We start from the raw sequence: 25,364 nt of genomic DNA, 5'->3' as shown, positions 1-25,364 counted from the left end.
TCCACTTTAATGCATACGAGATTTGAGTTTCAAAACCTCATTTTATCGCTCCAAAACCTTCAGTTAAGTTACACAGTCTATTAGAAAATAAACTAAGACAAACACTACTATTACCACCTTAGTTAATCCTTATTCATGGTAAAGTGTTAGCTATGCTGTTCTACCCATATCAGCACTAATTATCGCCGGGTTTCAATAGTGGGACTCCCTACCCTAACTATCGTCCCATGGCCGTAGATGGTAACCAGATGCGGTGTACACTCCACCCGAGGTGATCGTGGCATCGATGGGAAAAAATGTATCGAAAGTTCACATACACACAGACAAACCCCTTTTTGGGACGTGGGTGAAAATGAAAGCTTTTGCCAGTCCGGCAAGCTCCGGTACAAATTGATTCATCAGCTGATCGCGGCTAGTTACCGTGAAAGAATATCGCACGTTCACCAATCTGGTCCAACTTCTTCCGCGGGTTGGACGGTTCGAATATGGTAACTTCACGCTCTGCTCTACCCCCGCCACCCCGTTGTGCGTAGTTGTTGGCGAGGATCGAAAGTGATAATTATCGATTTTAAATGGCGCGTACGCAAAGGAAAACCGAGCACGTCTGCGATCGTGGTGCGAGCCACCGCTAGTGCATGAGGGATTGCGCTCTCAAACATCATAATCAAAGGGGAGCGAAAGAGCGAGCTAATGAATTATCACGTAAATGTCTTAATTTTATTGCAGCACCAATGCATGCCCCGGGTGGAACACGGGTAGCATTGCACGGGTGTCTCCGACGGTCAAACCCTCCAGGGGGAAATGGGTGATCTCCACATCGGCTGCCTTAGGTGGGAAAGGCGCGACGGGCTGGTAGTGAAAAATTGACGAGTGATTTTTCTCACATTCCGTTTATGGATGACACTGGAACCGGCCGGGTCTGAAAAGTCTTCACCGACATCCGTAGTGTATGTGGTGTGCGGTGGTGATTAGACGATGGCGATCCTATCCAAACATCAGGCAAGCGTAACGTAGCGCTTGAAGAAAATTATCCATATTATTAATTATCTGCCCTTCGAATCGGGCACGGGAACATGCATTGGAATTGGGGCGTTGTCGCATGACCACTCGCATTTGGTAATGAAGTGATCATTTGGACAATCGGGCTATCAGCGACTAAAGATCACCTCTTCCAATCGTGGTGGGTGTATGGTGGGAATGGACCCATAGTTTGTATTTACCCGACCGATGCCGATTTCATGGGAATTAGGTTCGGAGGATGGAGTTCCAGAGCTAGCCAGCCGAGAAACTGCTGCCTTTCGTACTTACCGATAAAATCACAGTGGTGTATTCGTCGTTTCTCCAGCTCGGGATTGTTGCGACGGTTGTAGCGGCCTACGATGTGCTTCACGACACCGGCACTGCTGAGCACGCTGTTGATGCTGTGTGCGGAACTTTGCCGCTTGGAACTAGAACCACGCGAGGACGATCCGGTACGGGTGGAGACCGGTGGGCCACCGGTGTTGCCAGTGCCGGATCCGTTGCTTGTACCGGAAACCGTTGCAAGCGCACCGATCGCGTTCGGCATCCCCGGCAAAGGATGGAGGGAACCGTTGGACGTGATTGGATTTGGTTGCGTTGGTTGCGACATTGAGACGGGTGTTTGGACGGGTAGCTGTTGGAGGTGTTGCGTTGGGTTCGGACCCGGAACCGACTGCGCACCTACCAGGCCACCGTGCGTATGGTGATGGATGTGGTTGCCCTGCAGTGTAATCTGCTGCTGCTGTTGCTGATGTTGTTGCTGCTGATGATAAGGTGGAGGTGGAGTTCTACGTGGCGGGTTCTAAAGAGAGATGTAGGAAAAGTGCACATTAGGAAGAGGAATTGTCTGCGAGGTGACCCGACGACGAACACTAACCTGCAGATTATTCCCGGGACTACCGGGGTCCGAGTTCGGTGGTGTTAACGGAGGAACGTACATTAGCCTCGAAATAGGAGTTGGGCAAACATTGGAATTCTGCGGTGGAGCGTACTTGCCATGGTACATAGGACCAGGCGGTTGACTTAATGTGGCCGTTCCACCACCAGCGGCTTGATGTTGTTGAGGTTGCCAGTGATAGTAGTTATTGTTCTGGTTCACCTGCAGATGTTGTTGCTGTGGGTGATGCTGTTGCTGATGATGATGCTGCTGGTGTTGTTGTTGGTGGGGATGTTGTAATTGATGATGTTGCTGATGTTGCTGCTGTTGCAGTTGTTGCGACTGATGATGTTGCTGCTGCTGCTGCTGCTGCTGTTGCTGAGGTGGGTGATTAGTGAGAAGCTGCAGACTAGAACCACTCCCATTCGTTCCAGCTAGATAGCCATTGAGATTGTGCTGGTTGGGATGACCGTGAGCTGTCGCAATGCTGTGCGTGTAGCCGGCCCCATTGTTCGAGAGGAAATTATTGCTACCATTGTTGCTGGCGTTACTATTGTTGTTGCTATTAGTGTGACAGCTGGTGACGTCGCTGTGCATATGGTTTTGGTGAATGCTGTTGTTGTTGTGTAGATGGCTAAGGTTGTTGTTATGGTTGGTGGCGTTCTGCGCGAGCAGCGCGTTGCTCTTTTCGGTTTTGATCTCGAGCGGACTGAGCAATGGCGAGGACAACGGTTCCAGAAACGGATCATCAACGGCTTCCATCTTGACCTGCGGTATGCCGTTCATGGTACCGAGCATGATCGCATTCTCGGGGTCGATGTTCTGTATCGAGCTGGTGATATCCTCCCACAGCGGTGGCCGTAGAAAGGAATCCTCCGATTCCGTGCACAGCATGTCTCGATGTTTGTTGCCTTGTGGAAATGGAACGACGAGAAGATCACGAAAAGGGAAGAGAATCATTTTATTAATCCCGTTTTGTAATCAACCTTAAACAAACTTCCAACCGTTATCTTTGCGTAAGTAGCTTAAGCAGCCTTCCTCTCCATTACGGTAGCCAAAAATTGAGGGAGAATGACATTGCCATCATTCGAGCTAATGTTGGAGATTTCTGTCTTTTGTTTGCTCAAATCATCTTGTATTGATACGTACCGAAGAAAAACTCCTTTCCATAATGCTCGTAGTTCTGGCTGGTGTAGCTGGATAATCCCGACGACGACAGTGGTGAGCTGGATGATGGATGATGCTGGCTGCCCGGTACAACGTCCAGCTCGACATCGGTTTCCAATTTATTTATGCGCCCCATCAGCTCATGCCGAAATTCTAATTCTGGTGACTGAAATTAATTGTGCGGATGACAAAACGAAACGGGATGGGAAAAGAAATTAATGAACGCTGTCTTGCTCGAGATTGCCGCGAGACGGTTCGATACCGTGTGGTGGGGCCAATTCTTTAGGTAGTTAAGGCACCGTGCTCGGTACATAATTTATGATAAGAAGAAAAATTTCATTACAATAAATGCATTTAGCTTGTTGTCAAAAATGCACTGTTGACAGGATTATACATTATCGGAGGTAAGCTTTCCGCCTTTTCGGGGGGGAAGATGTCAGAATACACTGTTGCTAATGATGCACAACAGTGCAGGGTGTAAATATTTATAATAATATAGAGAAATTATTACCACCTTTGAGATCAAAGAGAACGTTCCTTATTGTTGGTATGCATTTTATTGGAAAAATAACCGAAACATCTCCAAAACATAGCACACATCCTTCCAACAGCTCTGTTACAGACATCAAAGAGGCAGACGATCATTTCCCTATTGCACCTTCGCAACGATCTTCACGCGCTGTCAATCCTAATCACTGAGAACATTAATTTACATAAACACAAACCCTTCCCTTGCCGGCGAGGATCAGCGACCCGAAAGCTTGGCAGATGGGCTCTAGTGAAAGCGTTTGACTACGAGTCGAAGTACGAATGCGAGTCACAAACAACCCCTCGTTACCGCCACGAGCTGGACCCGAAGCTGAAATGGTGGTTGCCCGTGATCTACGGACCATCGTTAGAATCCCTGGTGAGACTCGACGCGAAACTATTGGGAAAAAAACGATTAGATCCACTTGATGGACGCTAAAGTGACGGTCTGAAATGCTACTTGCCAGTTGCGCTCGTCGTTCGTGGATCGTTGGTTAGTGCTAAAAGACAAACGTTTAACGTACTGTGTGGCTACACATCAAACAGGCAAGAGAACGATAATCACGAAGATTATAGGCATTCGGCTCGGTGTGATTGATTTATATAGTGCTAGTGATGCCAACTGTTTCGCAATTAAATCCTCTGCTACAATCGTGATGGTGTTGCATGGGTGCCCAATAGCCTCTATCGCACCGGACAACAAGTGGAATCGTGTGGCAAATGGGGCAACACGGAAAGAAGCATGTTTGCACAGACTATAAATTATCGAATTTTACAACCACCCGAAACGGTTTAATGGTAGCTGCATGGCTTTTAATATTCTAGATTACATTAGAGTTTAATGGTTTTTATGTAAATATCTCACCGTCAAACATGCGCATCTGCCGTATTAACACATGTCCCAATTTAGCCTCCCGGGAGGGTCGTTAATAAATTCGCCCGTAAACATGCATTTTTATCACGTTTGCAAACCATCGATGAATGAAAAATGGTTCCTCTCGCGTTGTGCAGAAGAAGAAAACCCACCCCGCGAGGCGATTGAACCTGCAGCCGGCGGCACACATTACCCGGCTGACCAAAACGGGCAGATTTTAAAATACTTATGAGCGCGTAGTGTGCGCGCGGTAAGGGTAAAAACTGCAACTAAATAAAGCAAAATGGTTGACGGGCAGCACATTTGCATACAATTGGTCGTAAAAAAAAAATTATCCACCCGCTAGCAGAAGTGCGGTCGACGGCGTACACCATGTGGTGCATGCTGAAATGTTGTTGCGGTGTTTTGTAGTAGAATTTACGATCGATTTTATATTATTCTTCACGATCGTTTGATCGAAACGCACGGCCGTACATCTATTGGCAGATTGAGGTGAGATGACACTTTAGCAGCGACTAGCCGCGAACACTTTACCAGCCGTGGAAGCGTTTGTGTCGAGAGGCGGGGTGTTTTGAGCCGCAGATGGAATATTAACTTCATATCTCAATTGCTTAGAATTCGCACAGCATCGAATGGATAAGAGTGTGTGGTAGACGAGGAAGACAAGCCGAGCATTGTTGAGCGGTGCACTATTGGAAGTCGCTTGCTGGTGTTAGGCAGCACGTTGCGATTGAAGCAGGAATTAGTAATGCAATTGAGACGGTAGTGCTGAATGCACTTACAGTGAGTTTCATTTTCTCAAGGTACCTGATTCAAGTGTACACTAATGTAAGCCGGAAGACTAGATTTGTACGACAAAATTTCAGCTTCTTACAGCGTAGAAATCGAAGTGCAGCACCTTAGTCCGAACCGGCTACTGACAATTCAATGGAACGTTCATGGCAGGAGGGAAGAAAGGTGCTCTCCATGTTATTATGCTGTCACATAAGCGCTATCTAAACGGGAACATTTTGTAGAACTGAATGCCTGTGCCATTAAGTACGCCTATTGGTTGACAAATGTACTCGATTTTACAAATCACACCAATATTTCCGTGAAATAATCTTTATCTAATGCCAACAGCTTTCAATCAAACACTTATACCGTTTAAACGGCCGGATTGATTGCAGTGTTGTTTTATGTGTTTCTGGTGTAAATTTGCATCACAAACATTCTCGAGTGGCACGTTCAAGGGGCGACCGGCATTCCGCTTCTGCATCGCACACATCGCAAACGCATAATGGTGCAAGATATCTGTGTCACTAGGCTAAGAACGTACGAGGCAGAACAAGCACACATTCGGAATCTGGGGACGGTGACGCGTACATGTTCTCCTCATCACCACGCACCCGTTAGAAGTGAGATATAGCTGAAAGTTATAATAAAACAGAACAAAACCCGATCACCATCCAGCTGTCCAGATCTGAACCACCGCACCTCCACCTTCTCTCCACCCGCAGAACAACACCGCACTGAGTACGGAATGAGGCCACCAGGTTCGACAAAATGTCTATTGAAAATATGTTCATCGATCGATCGAATCGGGCACTGGTCAGCTTGCTGGGGTGTTTATGCCGGTGTGGGTGGCTATGGCACAAGGGGGGAGGGAGACTCGTCCGTTGGTCAACCTCGGGAGGGCAAACGACCACGAACACAAACGCGGGCGGATCCGAGGGGTAGGGAAGCTGACATAAAGGGGGCAAAAAGGTGAGATCCAGGGTGACGGTTTGACCGAGATCAGATGTGTCACCATTTCGGACTGCGGCGCAACGGAGCTAACGAGGAATGCCACGCCGGGCAACGAGCGAACCGGTGGCTAAGCCCGTTGCTGGCACATAATTCATCTGATGGATGCTCGAAATCTGCACCGCACTGCGTGTCAATCGGTTCGGCACTGAACACTCCATAAATAACCAGAGAGCCACCGGATTTAGCGTGCCAGTTGACAGTAGTCACCCGGCAGCTTTTGCCCGCACCAGACCATTGCGATTAAAATAATGGACAAAAGTGCGATAAAATTTGAATTGAATGGATGCATTCTGAGCTTCAAGCGTGAGTGTGTGTGTGTGTGTTTGTGTGAGTGGGTATGCGTGTGTGTGTTTGATGGCAAATTAACCTCCTTTTTCTGGTGTCGCTGGGGCCCTTGAAGCATTGAGGTGGCTTTTGCAGCATGATCATTGACAGACCAACATGCGGTACCGTACCGTATGGAATGGACGAGGAAATCGTTTGGATGGTAATTAAATCCTTCCTCTAGGACGCGTGTTTTGTGGAGAATAGAAGGCATTTGATCTTCCTAACACTCTCAGTTTCTAAGTCTACGAGAATTACAGGGTTTTCGAGTGCAACTAGCAGAGTTTCTTCCTTTTTTATGATGTCGGATGTTCTTGCGGAATCGGAGGCTTGTACAGCACGAGTAGTTTCGGTGTGTTACTCGAGGCAGCTTTGGATTTCATTTCGAATAAGATTCAATAAATTCAAGATCTTCCTCAATGAATTCTTCAATTTGAACTTCTGCTTGGTGAGGAGTACAACTTGAAATAAATGGCTAAAACCCTCAAAGATTTGACTTAAAAAAATTCCAAAATAAGTAAAATGTTGCTCTTGTTTCGTAATTAAATCAAGTTGCGTAGCATTGCATGTTCGGCGTGAAGATCTGTTTCGCAGTGCTGCAGATGTACTGCGTTACGATTCGTACTTGCACAAAGCTCATTAGATCCGCGCATGGTGTGGAAATGTTGTAAGCATCCTGCATAATGCCCGATGCGTAAAACACGTCACCCAGAAAGACCGCAGATTACTGCCGGGCCTGACAGTCAGACGAAGGTACCTCGCTTCCTGGATATAGGTTATGATTATTGGCCAACCGCTGACAGCACCGACTGCTTTTGTGCAAATGTTATGCTAAATACGTACAAGCCACCCTAAACGAGGGCCACAGTTTCGCGGATGTAAAACGGTCGGAGCGGGCGCGAGACCGTAGTCGGTCGCGGTAAAATGGCAGCAATTTATGAGCGACCCACCGATGATTTGATGCGATTGCTAGAACACACAATATTAGCATTTACAGCAGCGCTCCCGGCCACAACGAACGACTCATAAATGATCAACAAACTTCCACTACGGGAGGGGTGATTGGGGCACTGTTTGCAGCCCCCAGAATGTGGTCCGGTTGGTACATAGCAGGGATCACGCCACAAAATCACCGCCGAGACAAACAAATTGATTGTAAATTTAATTAAACCTACTGAGCGCTCGTCCCAAATACCGAGCCCGCACGCTTCCACATCCCGTGGCGGCTGTTGGGGTGACTGCAAAATCTTTTCCCTATTACTCATACACCGGGGAACCAGGGTTCGGATGGAAAGTACTGCATAAGCACCAAACGGCCCGGCTACGGCTCCAAACATCTGGGGAGGAACACGGTTCCCCGTACCTTCTCCGGTTTGCTTCCGCACGATCGGAAGATATTTTCTACCGCCGCTCAGAAATTGGCAGAAGGTTTGCATTTTTTTTTGTGTTTTGCCAAACACACGCAAAAAAAAAGAAACAACAGAATCAAGAGCGCAGATAGTAATGCCGTCTTTGAAGGTACTCTCGGTGGCCCAGCTTCGGTCACAGTTTGTAGTTTCGCAATTCGGTGGATCGTGTCGCGCTGGCCTGCACGTAGTAGTGGTGGATTTTTCACCCAGCCCTACCACCCTTTGGTTGGGTCCGCCGTCGCCCATCCGATGTTGTGCCAACTCGTTTGTTTGCTCAGCGATAAAAGTATGTTTGCCCTGATAGGTACCTCACGGCCACTCGAAGGGGTTCCTTGCGATGGACACCGCATTATGGCACACCGAAGACGAAACCCACCGCAAAGAACGACAACCATTGTCGATTTGATGAAATCCATCGGCTGAGGTGTAACAAGGGAAGGGGAAGCTTGGGGAGAAGAGGGGGGCACTTTTGTTAAGCAAACTTGTTGATTCCCTTTTGACGCAACAGGTCAGCACAGAAGGGACAACCATCATCAGGCAGTGGGGACTCGTGGCAGCAAAATTTGATGTACGAAAGCAACGGCAAGCACAAAAATAGCATTCTCTTTTACCCGGGAGAGTCCACAACAACAACGTTGAAGAAAAAAAAAGGGTGTCCAAGATTGCAAGAAGGCGACTTTGCGGGTTTTTCGGAACGCATATCGTGGTCGGGATCCATCGCTAATACAACACGGGCGGTCCGTTTCGGATGAGAAGTTGTCGCCAGGGAATATGTGTTTGCTTTTTGATACGATACAGACCACGGGCTCAATATGCTCAATTGCACCGATGGAGCGCAACAATACGCCGGTCTAGCAAACGGTCCTAGTTCGGAGCCATCCATCGCCAGTTCATGTCCGGGTCCCGGTACTAACCTTGGATTTGCACCTATTTGACTTTGGTTTTCGCAACATTCGACCACGATAAGATTACATCCGAGCTTATCGAATGTTTCTCATGCTGGTGCAAATCTTATGCAATCACCTCAGCACCACAGTTGGGTCCGTATGTTGGAAGCATTTATGAAATATTATTTATGAATGTTTTCCCTTTAACACGTTCCGTACCATCACGAATTGTTTCCAAGGGCTTCCGTCACCCAAATGTTGGGTGACGCTCTTGTAAACTTTGAATAGAATCCTCCTCAAGCACCTTAGTGTAAATCCGGAATGAACAAAAGTCAGTATTTTTTTACTTTTATAGATAAGTGTTGTGTTGTGTTTTGTAATCAGAAATAACTATTTGTTTACGGTTTTGTCGCGAGGTTAAAAGATAATAGTTATCTCGTGTGTTTATTTTGTATTTTCTGCCAACGGAAATAGTGACATTTTCCGCAGGAAACTTTACTTATTCATCAAACATGTTCAATTAACTGCATGATCACCTCTTAAACCCATTCAGATGTATGTGTCTCAGAGTTGGAAAAAATCTATTCGTACAAATGACAGATTGTTTGGTAATACCTCCAAACGAACAACTCCAACAGTGTGCCCCCATAAGTGCCACCAACATCGAATCGCACGTTTTCAATTACTATTTCACACCATCCATTAAAGCTGGGGGAAAAAACCCTCCAAGTTGATCACCTGTCACCCTAGAATGGCAATATTTTGTCATCGATGTCCTGTGCTGGTTGTTGTACAAATTAATAACCTGTCTGGCCCGCTAGTGTGACCGATATAGCCTTGGTGCGAACGTCCCCGAGGGACTCCCGTCGGGAAACATCCGACTCGAGCAGAGCAGGGATGGTGATCGGCCCGGACGGTTCGGTCGGTTCGGAGCAAATATTGACAAACGATTCACAATTTCCGTACGATATTTGCACAATGATTAGGAAATTAGTCATGCGCACCTTCAAACGAACCTGGCCAAGAGGTGCGAAGTTTTCTTACGCCCGTCGCGTCCCATCTTAACTACACGCCACACGGCTGTGGCTATTTCTAATAAGCATGCATGTGTTTAGGCGTGTGTGTAGCATGGTACGTGAGATTAGACGAGTGGAAGCGAATAACCCTCGACGAAGTTGCAATGTTTTTGTCACTTGCCCGTGCACTAACATGCGCGCAGTGAAGACGCATCGTCGTATTCAAGGTATTGCGCATTGCGCAAATGTTAGCTCGTCCCGGGCCCTCCTCCCCCCAGTTCGGATCACACCGTAAGGTGTGGGCCGGGAAGGCTACGTCAGCCCACGATCACTCGGCAAAAAGGCTCGCGTAGAATTTTCCTGAGCAGCACGACAGGCTGTTTGGGGTGTAACGCTAGCCCTCGGGGAGTGCGCAAAGTCAGCTGTACGCCGTGGCATGGCGTGAAGAAAATGACACATTTCGGCAAGCGAACGCAACGCTGGTAGACATCCAGCAGCCGAAGGTTTCGTGTTAAACTCCTCCTCAGATTTTTTTTTTTTTTGCGGTGTTTCGGTGTATTTTCTCACCGTCTGTCTGTTGGTCGAAATGCTTCTGCCCTCGCCGTTGGAAGTCTGTGAAGGCAGTCGCATTAGTATCGATTCGGTTGGCACATTTGCCTAGCGCGCACAGTTTTTAAGGGAACCCGAAGACATTGGGATCTACTGCCTGTCAGCTTGGGGAGCAGAGTCGGAGTTTGTTGTTCTTGTTTTTTTGTTGTTGTTGTCTCTGCTTCTCCGTTCGCGTTCGCCCGACGATCATTCCACGGGCTGAATGAAACATGCAAATTTAACATTTAGCACACATCGGCCGTACGAAATCATGCAAGGAGCGTCTGTGAGGCTGTGACTCAATCGGTCGTTTTGATTACGGTAACATAAATTCAACAATTTACATACACGAACATGTTCGGACAGTGTCTTTCTCACTCGCTCGTTCGAGATCTCCCGTTCTTCTCGGGTTGTTTACTGATCAATCGAGCAGTAGTATACTGGCTGGGTAGTGACACCATCCTACGACTGGAAGTAGTGAGCATCTAATTCTGTGCCAGAACTCTAGCACACGATTGAAATGATCGAACTTCATGTCTCGGCTAAAAATAAATCAATCTCCATACGATCGATGATTAGCATATGACATGAGTTGTGCTCTATATTCAGCACCATTAGAAGGAGGTTAGATTTTTACGGAACTCATGAACTCCTGAGTTCCAGCAATTTTTAAAACAAAGCGATTAAACCATCAAAAACTAAAGAAAAACATTCAAAATTTTCAACTTTCCCTCACAAGTGACTTTGCGTGACTCGATTAAACTGTCGAATCTTTCATGCGTGCATGATTTATAAACGCATCATTGCCTCTTATGTCTGCTCATATGGGTAAGCGAATCATCCAAATTGGTCAATGATTTCAGTATCATTGTACGGAATATAAAAACACATTTGTCACAACCATCGTGTGCGTGTGTGTGTGTATATTTTGATGTTCGTGTTCGTGTAAATGTCGCGAGTAAGCGCGACACAATCTGGCAGGATGATTTCGACCTTACCAGCTGGTGCCGGAATCCGGAAGATTTATGCTCTCTCCTCCCCACCCCCCGCTTGAAAATGCTTGAGTCACAAGTCGTTTTATCACCAGCGTCTGAGCGGTGTCTTCGCGTATCTTCATCGTGGCTTATCGAAAGTGTTTCCGTGTTTTTTTTTTTGTTTTGGGCACCAGGGAAGAAATGGCAGGTTATTTTAGTGAATCATTTGCCTGGTCAGACGGTTGTTGCGGAACGGAAATGTTCATTCCCCACCCGGCCATCGAAGTCACCCCGAATGGTGATTAATTGGATAAAATTATTGGAACATCATTTTCTTAATGCGATACATTTTTCACTCACCGCTGGCACCGTTTGGCTTTGTTGGTTAGCTGGGCTTAAGCATGTACACGTGTGGTTCTGTGTGTTTGTGTGTGTGTTTCTCTTATGCACGAGGACACGCAAAGGGGAGCTGTGTGCGCATGTGTTTTTTGAAGCCGCTCGAAAAGCGCGCCATTTAAATTCAAATATTTCATCGCTAAATGCCTAAAACGTGATATCGATTCCCGTGCAGCACGGGTATGAAGAAGTGGTAATATAAGTAAACAAACGTTTCGCCACTACGAAACCGTGCGACGTACGAGTGCCGTAAGGAATCTGTGTTGTTAAAAAATCCGCCCCGAAGCGTTCGCTGCTCCGTATGAGCTGCTTTGAGGGGGGGAGCTGCTCGTGCTTCGGTACATTCCTTCGCTGACTGGGCAAAAGCACGTCAACCGATCGGCGAGCTGTTTGTGCATCTTTGACATTTTTGATGCTGAACCGAACCGATGATGCTGTCAGTGATACGGTGGCTGATGTTCACATGAAACGTTGGAGGATGGTGTGTAAGGTGCATCCCAGATGTGTTGGATGAAAGATTTCTGTGCCGAAAAGGCACCTGATGCACGACGGTATCGATTTTTGCACGACTTTTGCTACTCCGAAGATAAACCGACCAGGTAAACAAATGTTACTCCTTAAGGTGCTGCTCCGTCGGTGTGAATTGCGAAATAGGTTAGCGTCCATTGCAGCACCTTTTTCCACAACCGATGACGAACGGATTACTAGATCGATACAACGGCAACCCTTATTTTAATGATTCAATGTAATGTGCACATTCGTCTAAATTGGTTAAAATTTTGCTCTGCACGGTGGAAACGTACCAAACCAAAGCATCAAAAACCTGTCGCACTCTTCCCAATCGCCTAGGCAGGTTCGTAGGTTACCCTTAACACAGGTTTTGCGCTTGTCGTCATCGAACCCGGTTTCACTTTCGTCCGTCCTATGCCGGGTTAGGCCGGTACATCAACCGGGTGATGAAGGATTGTGTGGCTACCGAGACTTGCTAGTGTGGCAGGCAACACATGCCAACATACAACCACGGCTCCCCTGATGCTTGTTCGCAGCAGAGTGTGCACAAGATGTTCGGCACCACCCGAACAGTGCAGTGTTGCCAGCTACACAACGAAGAGCTGCCCGTACTCGAACGTACGCGTACACATGAAATTGGTCACGATTCTGATATTTCGTTCTGAGCACATTCCGCAACATTCTTCGCCGGAATCGGTATCGTACGAGTGATTTTGCGCTACCGCACGGTACGCCTGTGCGCACTGGATTAGTGAGTTTCAATTGGCGTTGCACGTCCGAAGGCATGGGTCCCCGGTTCCAAGCCAGGCGCAACGCACCGGGCTCGGTTGACGGGGCGTTGCATCATACGATAGGAGAACCGAAGGGATAAAAGACTTAAACTCCCGGACGCTTCCAAAGCACGAACGGAGGACCGCTGCCGGCATCATAATGCCAACAAAGAACCAACAATGGTGTTTAGAAGTGTTTAGAGTGCACTACGGCCACTATAATCAGGCGTTCAGGCCCGCAGGGTTTGGGCCGCAGAGCAAGTACGTGAGGTAATTTTACAATAATGGAGCACCGCGTCTGGTCGCGATCGTGGACGCGAATGTTCGCCGTGCGCGAAACGCTCGTATGGGCTTTGTATCGGTCGATCGTTTGATATGAAAGTGCTTAAAAGTTGAACTATTGACAGGGTTCACCGAGTTGCCACCCTGCGGCTAGCTGCAGCCTTTGGCGCTTGGCAGCACATGCAAGCGTCCACCTGGCTGCTGGCTGGAAGCACCGCGCACGACGCAGTAGGCGCCGAAACGAAACGAAACGTCAATGTGTCAATATTATTTGCTCCCTCCAACGGTTTTCCTCCTGCGCGCCCCAGAGGAACTCGGGAAGCGAGCGGCTTGAAGGGTGACCTTTTTGCAAGAGATTTGACATCCGTGCGTGGCTGACGCGTAGCCCCGACGTCGCTACATGCACACATTTGCAGCCAAAGCAGACAATACGGTCTCAGCACAAGGGATGAAAGTTAAAACTTCACACTTTGAGCAATATTCTTGCATGATAATAACGTTGTCGCGATCCGCAAACCAAAGCTGCGGGGAAGGGAACTAACTAAATAACGGCTGTACTACTAGCAGGATGCCTCCATTAGCATCTAAATTGCTTGCATTATCTCTAACTTCACGATGCTAGTAACGATCGTGGTGAGTTTCACGGTACCTAACCGCAAGCCAATAAAACGCTCGCAGCGATGATAATTTTATTTGCGAGTGCAGCGTTGATTTATCATTTGTGAAAAGCCAATTAGTGCGCATTTACATTGAAAATTTATAATTTGTGTCACAGGCGGGCAAATAGGAAAATATTTATTTCACACCGCCGCACCGCTTCACGCATTTATGATGATTATTACAAACACTATGAATATTAATGGCCTTACTGCTGACCTCACTGCCGCTCACTTCCTGCTACACTCAAGCGGTCACTTACGCTCACCCAACGTTCGACCCGGTCGTCTCGAAATCGAAATCTGTTTCGGTGTTGTCTGGCCGCAGAAAAGAACCCGGAGCACCGGTTCGGAACGACGACGACCGCCACGCTAGATCATGCATTCTTTACGGTTGTTCTCAATATTTCTGATCGTATTCGAGTGTTTGCGGGCGGTATTTAAGTTCCTCGAAACCGATGATCCTCGGATATTGATGGTTAGCCCGGTGTGCAGGTCAACAAGCGGTGTGCTCGTAAGCGGCCCGATCGACGTTAAAAGTACAGCGCCAAGACAAATTTAACCCACACCGAGCAACCTGTTCTCGGCAGAAGTGTTTTCATTCAGCTTCCGTAAGGCGTATGACAGAATGGAAACGTTTAATCCCCTTATGAACGGTCGACCGGTGTAAAGGGAAAATAAAGCACCGATAAAAAAGCACCCGATCCAGCACACTCCCACTTGAAGTTCCACAAATGGAAGCTGCTGTAGGTAAGGTGCTCGTAAAGTGAGGAATTAATGATATCGGAATGGACGAAAAGGAGGAGAATAAGAGAAACGGGGCGAACAGTGCGAGGTCCGGTGGTCTAGCTGAACGAGCAAGGTCCCTAAGGAGACTTCAATCACGTACAGTACAGCGCGCTGGTCCGCCCAACTAGAGCCCAGGGATGGAATGGAAAACTCTAAGGAAGTCAATTTTTCAAACCACTACTCCAAAAGGGTGCCTGATCGCAATGGCTCAGTGCTGAAATAGGTCAACGACGAGCTTGGCAAGCGCAGGCATACGATGGCGTATGGCTTTCGGATAAAGTAATTATCCAATACCTTTTGCCAGTTTGCATCGACTGTGCACAACAACAACAAAAAAACAGCGAAAAATCACAGATTCTTCGGAACACCCAAAGCGGGAAGATGCAGGAGCAGCAGTAGCTCTCTCTTACAAACGGGCCAATTTCGAAGCTCACCGATGCCTACTCCATCACGCTAATTGGCCCAATGAAATTAAAGACGTCAGACAAAACAAACCCGTGTGCTGCGGCGCGCAACGGCAAAGGGGAGCCGGTGTAGAGCCCGGGCGCGCACACCAATTTTCCGCACGGTTGAGACTGAAAATGGTACTTTTAATAGACCGGACCAACTGTGCATACTGTAAGCTACATATACACATCTCCCATCGGGGCACACACTAAAGTAGAAAAAAATCAAACTCCGCGAGCACCCCGAGCGAATGGTTCGCGATCAGCGACGGAAAGTCTGCCGTGCATTCGAGTAGTTGTTTGCAACTCCACGGAACTGGTGTTGCCATGTCCGATGATAAGAGAACTATAGGGTAGCATACAGCTTCGCGCACACGAACGATGTCGTATACCATCCCCGGTGTACGACGAGCACCGTCCCGAGCGGTATCCATCTCCCGGTGGGAATAGGTTCGGTTGACGGGCGAAAAAGCAACCACACGACGGTGAGACATGTGGATGGAGTTACTGGTTGCTATGAGTGGAGTAAACACGTAATCTGCCCAACGCCTAACGAGCTTAACGTGCAGAGGATTAATTTCATCTGACATACTCCTCTCGATCGGATAGTGGAGTAGACTTGTACATGCTGCTGTCGACTACTGGATGCTGTGTGCTGGAACAAAAGAATCATCGTCACGTGACGATGAGGTGACGAAAGTTGCATAATTTATTCAAAAACCGCTGAGATGGAATAGAAGAACATGCCATTTCTAGCTAGTTTTGTAACTCCAATTCTTAGCTCCAACCCTTTTCTTGTGGAAAACTTATTCCAAAAAATAAATATAACGATTATAGTCAATAAGAGAAAATAAAACTTTAAAAACACTATTTCTTGTTCACCTCAAAGCAAAGCCTACTACGGTACGATATGTTCCATCTCCTGCCCGAGGTACTGAGTGTACACAATTTGCCTCTGGCAGCTTGTATTTTAATGGATATCTTTCACGCTCCGGAGATAAGTGCCTTCTTCAACGAGATTTAACAACGCGAAAACGACTGCAATAAGGCACCGACATAGGATTCGATCGGTGTTTCATAACCCATATATCCACCGTAGAACGATCGAGCGTGCAACGTTGGTAACGCTGGACTTCGACAATCGGTTGCCGTTTTTTTTTTCACCCCCCTTCACACCAAAACCAGCGAGAGTTGGCTCGCAAACATCGGTTCGAAATCGAACGAAAAATCAATATCATAGTTCATTTGGGTTATGTTTGTCACGAAGCGCATTTGTAGCTTCGCTGCGTTTCCCTGCCCCTTCCCGCCCCGGTTTGCCGTCGCTCTCTTTTCGGCACTTTGGCAACATTCATATTAATGTCGTCCTATGTGGCGGGTCCGCAAGCGAAACCACCTCACTTTCGTTCCGCGTGGCTAGAAACGAGTGGAACTCCAATTTCAGGTTTCATTCATGAGCTGTGAAGAGCATAATCCGTGGAATTAGATAAATCGCGGGAAGCGGAAAACGGGCCACGGTGGCGGTGGTGGTGTCGGTTGCCCGCTTGGAACCCGTGTACCCGAGTGACTTGAATGCGCGGCTACCGACGAGTTGATCGTGGTCCCGGCCGGAGATGACTATGTCAGGGTTTTGCGGCACCCATCCACCCCGTCTCGGCCACTGCCAACCCGGGTGCAAACCGATGCACCAATGCACCTCGACTCGCAATCGTGGCTGGAAGTCCTGGTGCTGTAACAGTATGACCATTAGGTCGGAGCTCCTCAAGGCACGCTGCGTCTTTTTTTCCTGCTTCTTCATTTGTTTCAGCAACGGGCGCACAAAAACGAGGGAAATGCATTAAAGAGTATAGGTTACCGCCGAGTATAGCGAATGGCAGCAAGAATTGAAATTAGGAATTCACTCTTGCTTTCGACCAGCCCGGTGCTAGTGCCTCTTTTTCCACGGCGCTTTGCCACCATCAGGCCGGCGCAAGGTTTTGATATTAAGTTTATTTTAATTATGTAACTTCCTCGTCGTGGCCGAAAGGATGAGATACGCGCGGGGGTTGTGCGCGCGGTGGCTGGCGGAATGGAACGCACGAACAAGAAGGTATTCTTTGTTTCTGGCCGTGCACGGCCACAGGAGCACCGGCGCTCACGGATCTAATCAAGAACCGTCCGGTGATGGTGAAAAGTGTTTGGTAACGCGGTAAGGGGGTTAGTGTGTTTATTGAAGACAGTAATGAGGCAATTTGAGCGAAATGCCCATTGAAATTTGTTTTGATCTTTCACAAAGGTCAATACGCTTGGGAAAGATAGTATGAAATCGGGTTTTGCGATTTCAGTGTGTTTTGTTGTTGTTGTGGTTTGTTAGTTGCTCACGTTCATATTTAGCTTGGGATCTAAACGTTTCCCGGTGATCGGTTAGCAAACCAGTTGAAGATCAAAGAATCTCGATTGTTGCAAGATGAAAAGCAGTGGAAATGTCGAGCGATTGGCTATAGGATAAATTCGCAATGACCAGAAACGATATTTCGCTATCTGAAACATAATTTAAGAACGAGGACGTGATCAGGTAACAATCGATGAAATTTTATCTACATTGTATCATAGCGATAATTAACTGCAAAAATCTGTGGCCGACATAGTAAACGATTTAAGTTTGAATGATAAATGATTCGAAGGTTCCAACATAAAAAGAGATATCGTTCACTAAGTAAAATAGTTCCGTGTACTTAAAACCCATATCTCATACTTTATATACTAAAATAATCCACTAAAACTGGTTATCCGGTCAGGGTCACACATTACGTTGAGAACGGATTGGTGATGGTTTTCTACACTAATTTTATTGAAAATGTATGATTTATGGGTTTTAATGCAGCTTAAAATATTATAAAAGATAAAAGTAACGATAAGTTTCATTTAACGCAAACCTTAACAAAATTCCATAAAAATGTGACGATATTTCAACCCCTTGAAACGATTTCATCCGCGAATGTTCGTGTGAAAAAATAAACCTTAATCCGTTCCACTAAAGCTCTGTACGCAAGCGTTGCTCTTTAACACTCCGAAACATGCGTGTTGATTTTTATGCGTGAAATCACTCGGTGCGATCAAGGCCCCGCCAGGCGTACAGCGCAATCTATGACCATCTTTATGTCCAACCAGCGATGATGATCAAAATTAGGGTACAACATAAAGTGCAGCAAACGAAGGGAAACGATACCACACACCGTAGCAAGGCACCCTTTCACTCGCGATCGGGCGAAACACACCCTCACAACAACCGTCAACCCGGTACGATCCGGCACTGCCACAATCCCTCAATTCAATGGTAATAAATTGATTGGATAAATAAATGATCTACTCGATTCCTTTACCCACACCACCGTACCCTTCCACGCGGTGCGCAATAACTTTCCGTTGGTGACACGGCGACAAGCTAGCAGCAGCAACAAACACAACAAAAAAAAAACGAGCCCTGCCAGCAAACGGCACTCGTTGTTGGTCGAGCGCGATGTATGATGCTCTCTGGCAGTTCGTCATTAAGGTGTTTACGTCCCCGTCGATACCTTGTAGAGGTTGATTATGAGAAACACAATCATTATGTGCCACGTTTAGCTTTCTTCATAAACCAGGAGGTCCCTCGCCCGATTCTTTGCCCGTTGCCAGCCGCATCCCCTCCCGGTGAGTGCAGTCGAGGCATGTGCTTCTTTTTGCCCACTGGCCCATCAAGAGCAGATCTGTTTGGACTGCAAAAGCAAAAGGGACAGCTTCAATCATTAATTAAAGCGGGTAAGACATTTTTGCTGACAATTTTTGTTCACCCCTTCGGAATCGATCTCTTTTGCAGCGTTTGTATTTCTTTTTTTTTAGAAAGTGTTTCAAAAGAAAGACCCAACGTAGCTGGTCGGATCTTCAGCCGTGTACGCACGTTGCTGTGCGTTGGTATGTAAGTGGAAGGTTAGGTAAAAAAAAGGCGAGACATTGATCCGTGTACCACTGGGATGATGCGAGAACGTGGGAGAAGTGAACGACGATTACAAGAAAGCATTGTTCAATGAAGTTTTCTATCTGACAGACCAGCAACTCGCTAATAGAGATTGACCACAGGGATTCGCGCGCGCAAAAAAAAAAAACCTATGTACCAATGGTGTTTGTTTTTCGATCGTAGATGTTAGTTTTTATTCTCATTGTTTTGAATTTATGAGCAGGGGGCTCATAATTGAAACGGTACGGCTAAAAACCGGATCGAAAATGTGTTGATGTCAGTTTAACCGGTTCGTCGTTTGTTTTACACACATCACCCGTTGAAGTCTTTCGTACGATTTGTTGATAAATGGCCGTTCTCGTCGCTGTCCGTTGAAGTACGGCAGTGAGGAAAGCTCACAAAAACTTCATATTTAACCATAGTAGACTATACAAGCGCCTCGTCAGCTATTACAAGCTGTTCCGTAGGCTAATTCTATAACTCCGCGAAATGGAGGCTGGAACGCCGTTACGCCATGCTGAGCAGCAGCATTTTCGGGGTAGGCATCCTGCTTTTTTTTGCTCTCTCCGCGTTCAGCCCACCCCGGTGTGCCGAACACGCTCGATTCAATTATCGATTGGAAGAAACGGTGTTGTTGATGTTTGTTCGAATTTGATTGAAGCGATGATTTGGCTGATTTTCAATTATCACCCGCAGTCCGCTGCCGGGACTGGTGGTGGTGCGACACCGCGGGTAGGTGCTGTAAATTTTTATCGATTTGCCTGTTCGATTGGGCTGATCGCGCGCTGCGCTGCGGGGGCGGTAGAACTTCTTGAAGTTAATCCGATTTGTATGCGGACCGCGATCATCCCGGCGTTGGGCGAACGTTTCGACGTGCGATCGATCCAATGCCATTGAGTAGTCCGCGGGTGATGATTGCCATTCTCGAGTCATCTTTTTCTCGCTTTAGTGAATCGTTTTAATTGAATGAATTGTTGCGGCATTTGCAAAGAAACTAAGAGAATCACAGAAAACAAAATCTGAAGATAGAAAAATCTTGCGGCGCGACCCATCGCGTATCTTCGCACTACCGCAAGGTTATTGGAAAGGATGTGCCCGGGCTAGGGTTGGCTGAAAAGATCGAAGAGGACGGGGACCGGACCGGGGAGTAGAAGAAAGGTTTTGTCAAGCTGTTTCTTGAAGATTACCTCCCATCAATGGTCTCATGATCAGCTAAAAGCTTACCGACACAAATCAGAATAGTCGAACGCACCGCGAAGGAGGGATCTTAAAGTTAACACCGAGCGGAAATAGTTTGACCTGCTTCAGTATGAATTCTACGAGGGAGTCCACAAGAAGCGATGAGACAACTGGGTGGTGGGGAGAAACAATAACAACAACAAAAAAGGCTTCAAAACTGGTGAATGATCTGGCGAGGCAGCGATGGGCTGCGTGATGGTCTGATGGATACGGGCCAGGGTGCCAGGGTGGGGACGGCTCCGGGTGGCTTGATGAGCCAACCGAAAGGGGATGTTGTAGAAGGTGTTATAGAAATAATCAAAGTGATTCAGATAAGAAGATGTTGAAATTTATTATTATTAAGGCAGGAAACTCGTGTTTATTGTTATTAATTTTATAGCCACTTATTCACCTTCCCAACGAGGGCCGATACACTGGTTTGCCTTTTACATCGCCTGTTCTGTTGCCTGTTTCGTCCTGTGTCTTCACAAAGAGCTGAAAGTGCTCATGTTCGCCGGCATTTTCTGCCACGAGAGTAGGTAGGTTTTTGAGCATGAATAACACAGCAAGGAAAAAACGACAGTCAAACGGCAACGGGGAGTTGTGGTTGTGGTAAAAGCGAAAAAAGAACGCCTCACGAACGTAGCTCACCACGCTCACCGAAAGTGTTGTCCACGCAAAATGTGAAAAAGAAAACGATACATGATAAAAAATACACACATATTATGTAGACAACACACTGCACTGCCACCTTTGCGTCTGCTTTTCATGAATGAACATTCCACCGGTCGGGTCGGTCGAAACGAGAAAGATAAACAAAGCATACCCGCGGCAAAAGGGACGGCGTCCGGCTAGCGGTTTAGCGACGGACGTAAAACAAACGCTCGTCGATCGATGGATCCGGCACGGGACATCAGGATGTGGCGAAGAACTGGCGCGATGGTCACAAAGGAACGGACCGTACCACAAACTAGGACAAACTGGAGAGCAAGAAAACGTTGAGTACCGTGCCATCGAAACGGAACGATAAGCGTAAGAATGTTTTGCAGCGTGCCCGTCTGGCGTGCCAGTTGGACATGCGCAGTGCAAGAATAAAACAAACAGGCTAATATGTGATCGAGAATCGATCGTAAATTTGGTAATTAGTGTTTTCGCAACATTTACTCACACGCGGTGCGAAAGAACAAGTTCACTCGACACCTTCGCGAAAAAGTGCCTCGGAGTTTGGAGGTGAAGTTTTGATGCAGTTGCCAAATGGGAAGCTGTAAATTGTATGGCAATCTCCCTGAGTAGTACGGCAATGTGTTGCGAAATTGGTACACGTGCAGCGAATCGGTAAGATCTTTGCATTTTGCAAACAGGTGATCCACCCAGGAACGTGGCGAAGATGAAGCTTTTAGCACAGTAACACCGGCACGGTAAAACAAACGCACATGAAACGATAATAATTATTTCCATAAACAAACGTCAACAAACGATTGCTGAGGCGCATCGATATATTGCTTTCTGCTGCATTTTAATCCCGGAATGCATACGTCCTTCTACCTCGTTTGCCGCTTGGCATGGTGCTTTGCTGGCGAAGAAAGGATACAAGCGGCCAGATCGAAAGCTAGAAGAAGTGCTCGTTCGTGTCTGCTGGTATCTAAAATGCGCAAACGTATGCTGTTGTTGCGCATCGGAGAAGCTTTAAATGGAACGGCCAACCGGTGGCGCGTTTTGCGCTGATGCAGTGGGGGAAGAAGAAGGAGCAAAAAATGCATCCCGCACGCGTCGCCGGTGCATTAGAAAACAAATCCACAGCGCATTTGAAATGAATATTCAATTTCGCTCATAAGCTACGGTCAGCATTTTTGCCATGTGTGCCATGGAAGCGAATTATGACCGGTAAGGGTATTGATTTGAAAATGCCAGCCAGGGAATAGGAAAATCGGTTACGTTCCGTGTTTTTTTTTCCTGCTGGCTTCATGGTAATCAGCGTAACTTTGTGACCGTACGCGAATGCGGCCATTCGTGTTGGCAGGTTTGCATTATGGTGGTTTGATGTTTATGACCGCTAGAATGCTAATATGATCTTTAATTTATGTTACGCACACTGTAAATTATTTAACTATGTGGAGAGTAATTAGTCGCGCGAAATTAATTATATTTATGGTGATTATTGTTTCTACTTTCTTGTCTTTAGCGATAAATTATCTGTGAGATAAAACTGAAGATATTCTATAGGTACTTCCAGCTTGGTTTTGATTGGTGCTTGGTTTGTTACAATATAATGTTATTGCAAGTCTTAGAGCCTTGCAAGTATCAAACTTATGGTATCATTAAATTTCTTTTCCTTTGAATTTATGATAATTTTTTCCGCCTGTTCCAATATTTTAATCTATTTAGGCCACATGATATTCAGATTCATATGCCGTACCTTGCGAGCAGCTGCTTAGGCTAAATAACTTCTGTCTTCTGTAAGATAACTTCAATAGAATTATGTTGCAGGATGTGATAGCACCTAGAAGATGTCGATGGTGATTGTTATGTATTCATTGAATTGTTGACTAAGATAGACGAATTGTCCTAAGTTGGGCGTTGGATGAAATAAAAATGGGACCACAGGATGATAAACTACTAAACTTACTCATTTGCTTAAACTTTTACTTGTCGACCATTAGTGCCAGTAAAAAATAAAATCATTACTTCGCATTCCTTGCCCCAAACTTTCTCTTTTGTTTGCTTTATGCAACGATTACACGAACCACCTAATGATATGCATAATTCTCCTACATTCATCTTCAGCAGCTTTCAACGTAGCGACCTCCCTGTGCGGTGCATCATTCTGTCATATTTATGCGCAATGAACGCACATTACTGCAGCTGTGCAGAACCAGCGTTAATTTTGTTAGCCGCCTTAAAACACCACATTAAGCCAACCGTTTATGTGTTATTAAGCTACGGTACGTAGGCGGTTGGGCACATTATCTTTCCCTTTCGGCAGTATCTGTCTGCATTATCGGCATCGGGTTTGCTGCACAAAAATCGCACATGCACACGCAGCTTCTATGCAAATATGTTTATTTGTACCACATATGCTGTTGCGCTTAGATTTGCTCGGACCTGTCATTACTTTTCACTACAATTTAAATACAAAATCAGATAGAGTGGTTGTCAATAGCTTGCCAGCGTAACAAATTTTATACTGCGCGGCGTTTCTTTGTGTTTCGCCCAATCCATCGCCATCTTAACATTTTTGTGTGTTGGATAGATGGAAAGACGCCATTTTAAAACACGCATTTTGAGGTTGTTGTTTTTTTGCGTGTGTTACTCAAAATGGCAAAATGGCAGTCACTGTAAAGTAATTTAATTATGATGGAACGCCATTTATCCGCGCATGTTGGAAGTCTACTAGCGGCAGCCGTTTTCTCGGAACTAGCACGGATAATCCAACAACCGTTTCAAAATCCCCCGAAGTATAGTATTTTAAATAACTTTTTAAAATATTTTACTGTGCATAAAATTCTACACAAAGCATGGTAATTGTTTTACAGCAGTAAAATTCGTGCAAAATGGTTGAAAACATCACCTGACTCCCTGACTTAATGGAAAACGAATTCCAATGAACCATAAACATTTTGTGGTACTCTGTAGCATGCAACAGGTTTAGAGATAAATAAGAGCCACTCAACTTCAGTCTGGATTGGAGCTAGTAAAACTGTCAAGGGTGTAACAATTTTAAGCCATTTGCTCAGTACGCATTCTCGCCCAGTGAAAGGCCAAGAAGCAATGCGGGTGACGTGCGTTGTGCTAAAACAGTTATCCAGAAGCTCGCAGTGATTCGTCTGCACGAGCACGGGGTGTGCAATAAATTTTGCTTCTGAAAACACTGCTATCGGACATAAATAATTAATAAAGTTGATTAATTTGGTACGCTTTTTTACGACACCCCCAGCGTAACAGTGTTGCGTTACGCGCCCGAGTACGGTAAGCGCTGTTTTCCCTTTTCTTTATGTTTGCACAGCAGCCGTCCCGTAGCAGTCGAAGGAGAACTCTAGGCTACCCGAGAGCATGTGTCATGTGCCCGCGATCCTTCGGCAAACCGGATCGAATTGATAGGCGGATTATGACGCGCAGTTTACGGCTGTTTGCGATCCCCCGTAACGCCAGGGAGGGGGAGTTTTAAATGAAATCGGCTTCGATAATATCACGATAAATCGACTCATAACGAGCCGAACAAAACGAACGATAGATCGATGGGTTAAACGCGTTCGGCGCGGTACCATCTTACCGAAAGCTCACCATCGAAAGTTGCGAGACAGACTTCACACGACGATTTCGATCGTGTTGGTATCGGAAGGCCAAAGCTTTTGCATGTTAATCCGGTCCCGGACAGTGGACCGGACTCATCGCAAACGAGCCGGTTGGGTGGTGGGGCAGGGGCTGGCAGTAAATTTACATTAATTAGCATCGCTTAAGCCCGGTGAGGCGTGCGCGCGCCGTAGGGAGGCGTCAACCTGTTGACAAAACTGCCGAATTTTGATTGCTTTGTTTTCGGGTACTGGCGCGATCCGGCCGCACTGTCGAATGGAATATTTACGTTTCCCATCGGTAGGGCACAGGGTAAATCACGAGCGTGGCTGTTTTTTTCCCTCTCTCCCTAGGCTACGACGATCAGCTTCACTGCGGTCGATATGGTAGAGCAAACAAACGCTACAACTGCAACCGGTTTATGAGTGTTTGTGTGCAGACCATTGGGAACATCAGACCCCGGGGACGCAAATGCACTTGATGCGACCGGGTTGAAAAGTGAAAGATGAAAAGTGCAACCCCATAACGAGGGCCCGGGTCATTTGTGGCGATAATACCCTCCCATCAAGGAGTTCCCGGAGAGGG

At 46.6% G+C, this 25,364-nt stretch overlaps 1 protein-coding gene across 1 annotated transcript in view; it reads right to left on the bottom strand.

Annotated features, from left to right (window-relative positions):
- LOC128713633 (dendritic arbor reduction protein 1-like) overlaps positions 1 to 25,364 on the bottom strand; it is a 100,131-nt gene that overhangs the window by 49,619 nt on the left and 25,148 nt on the right. The window contains exons 2-4 of the mRNA XM_053808495.1: positions 3,047 to 3,230; positions 1,898 to 2,808; positions 1,309 to 1,822 (exon numbers count right to left, since the gene is read on the bottom strand). Of these exons, the coding sequence (XP_053664470.1) occupies positions 1,309 to 1,822; positions 1,898 to 2,808; positions 3,047 to 3,230 (1,609 nt within the window). The remainder of the gene's footprint in view (positions 1 to 1,308; positions 1,823 to 1,897; positions 2,809 to 3,046; positions 3,231 to 25,364) is intronic.

The sequence above is a fragment of the Anopheles marshallii genome, chromosome 3, assembly GCF_943734725.1.
Source record: "Anopheles marshallii chromosome 3, idAnoMarsDA_429_01, whole genome shotgun sequence".
NCBI classification, from domain to species: Eukaryota; Metazoa; Arthropoda; class Insecta; order Diptera; family Culicidae; genus Anopheles; species Anopheles marshallii.
This window is presented reverse-complemented; position numbering and strand designations above follow the sequence as displayed.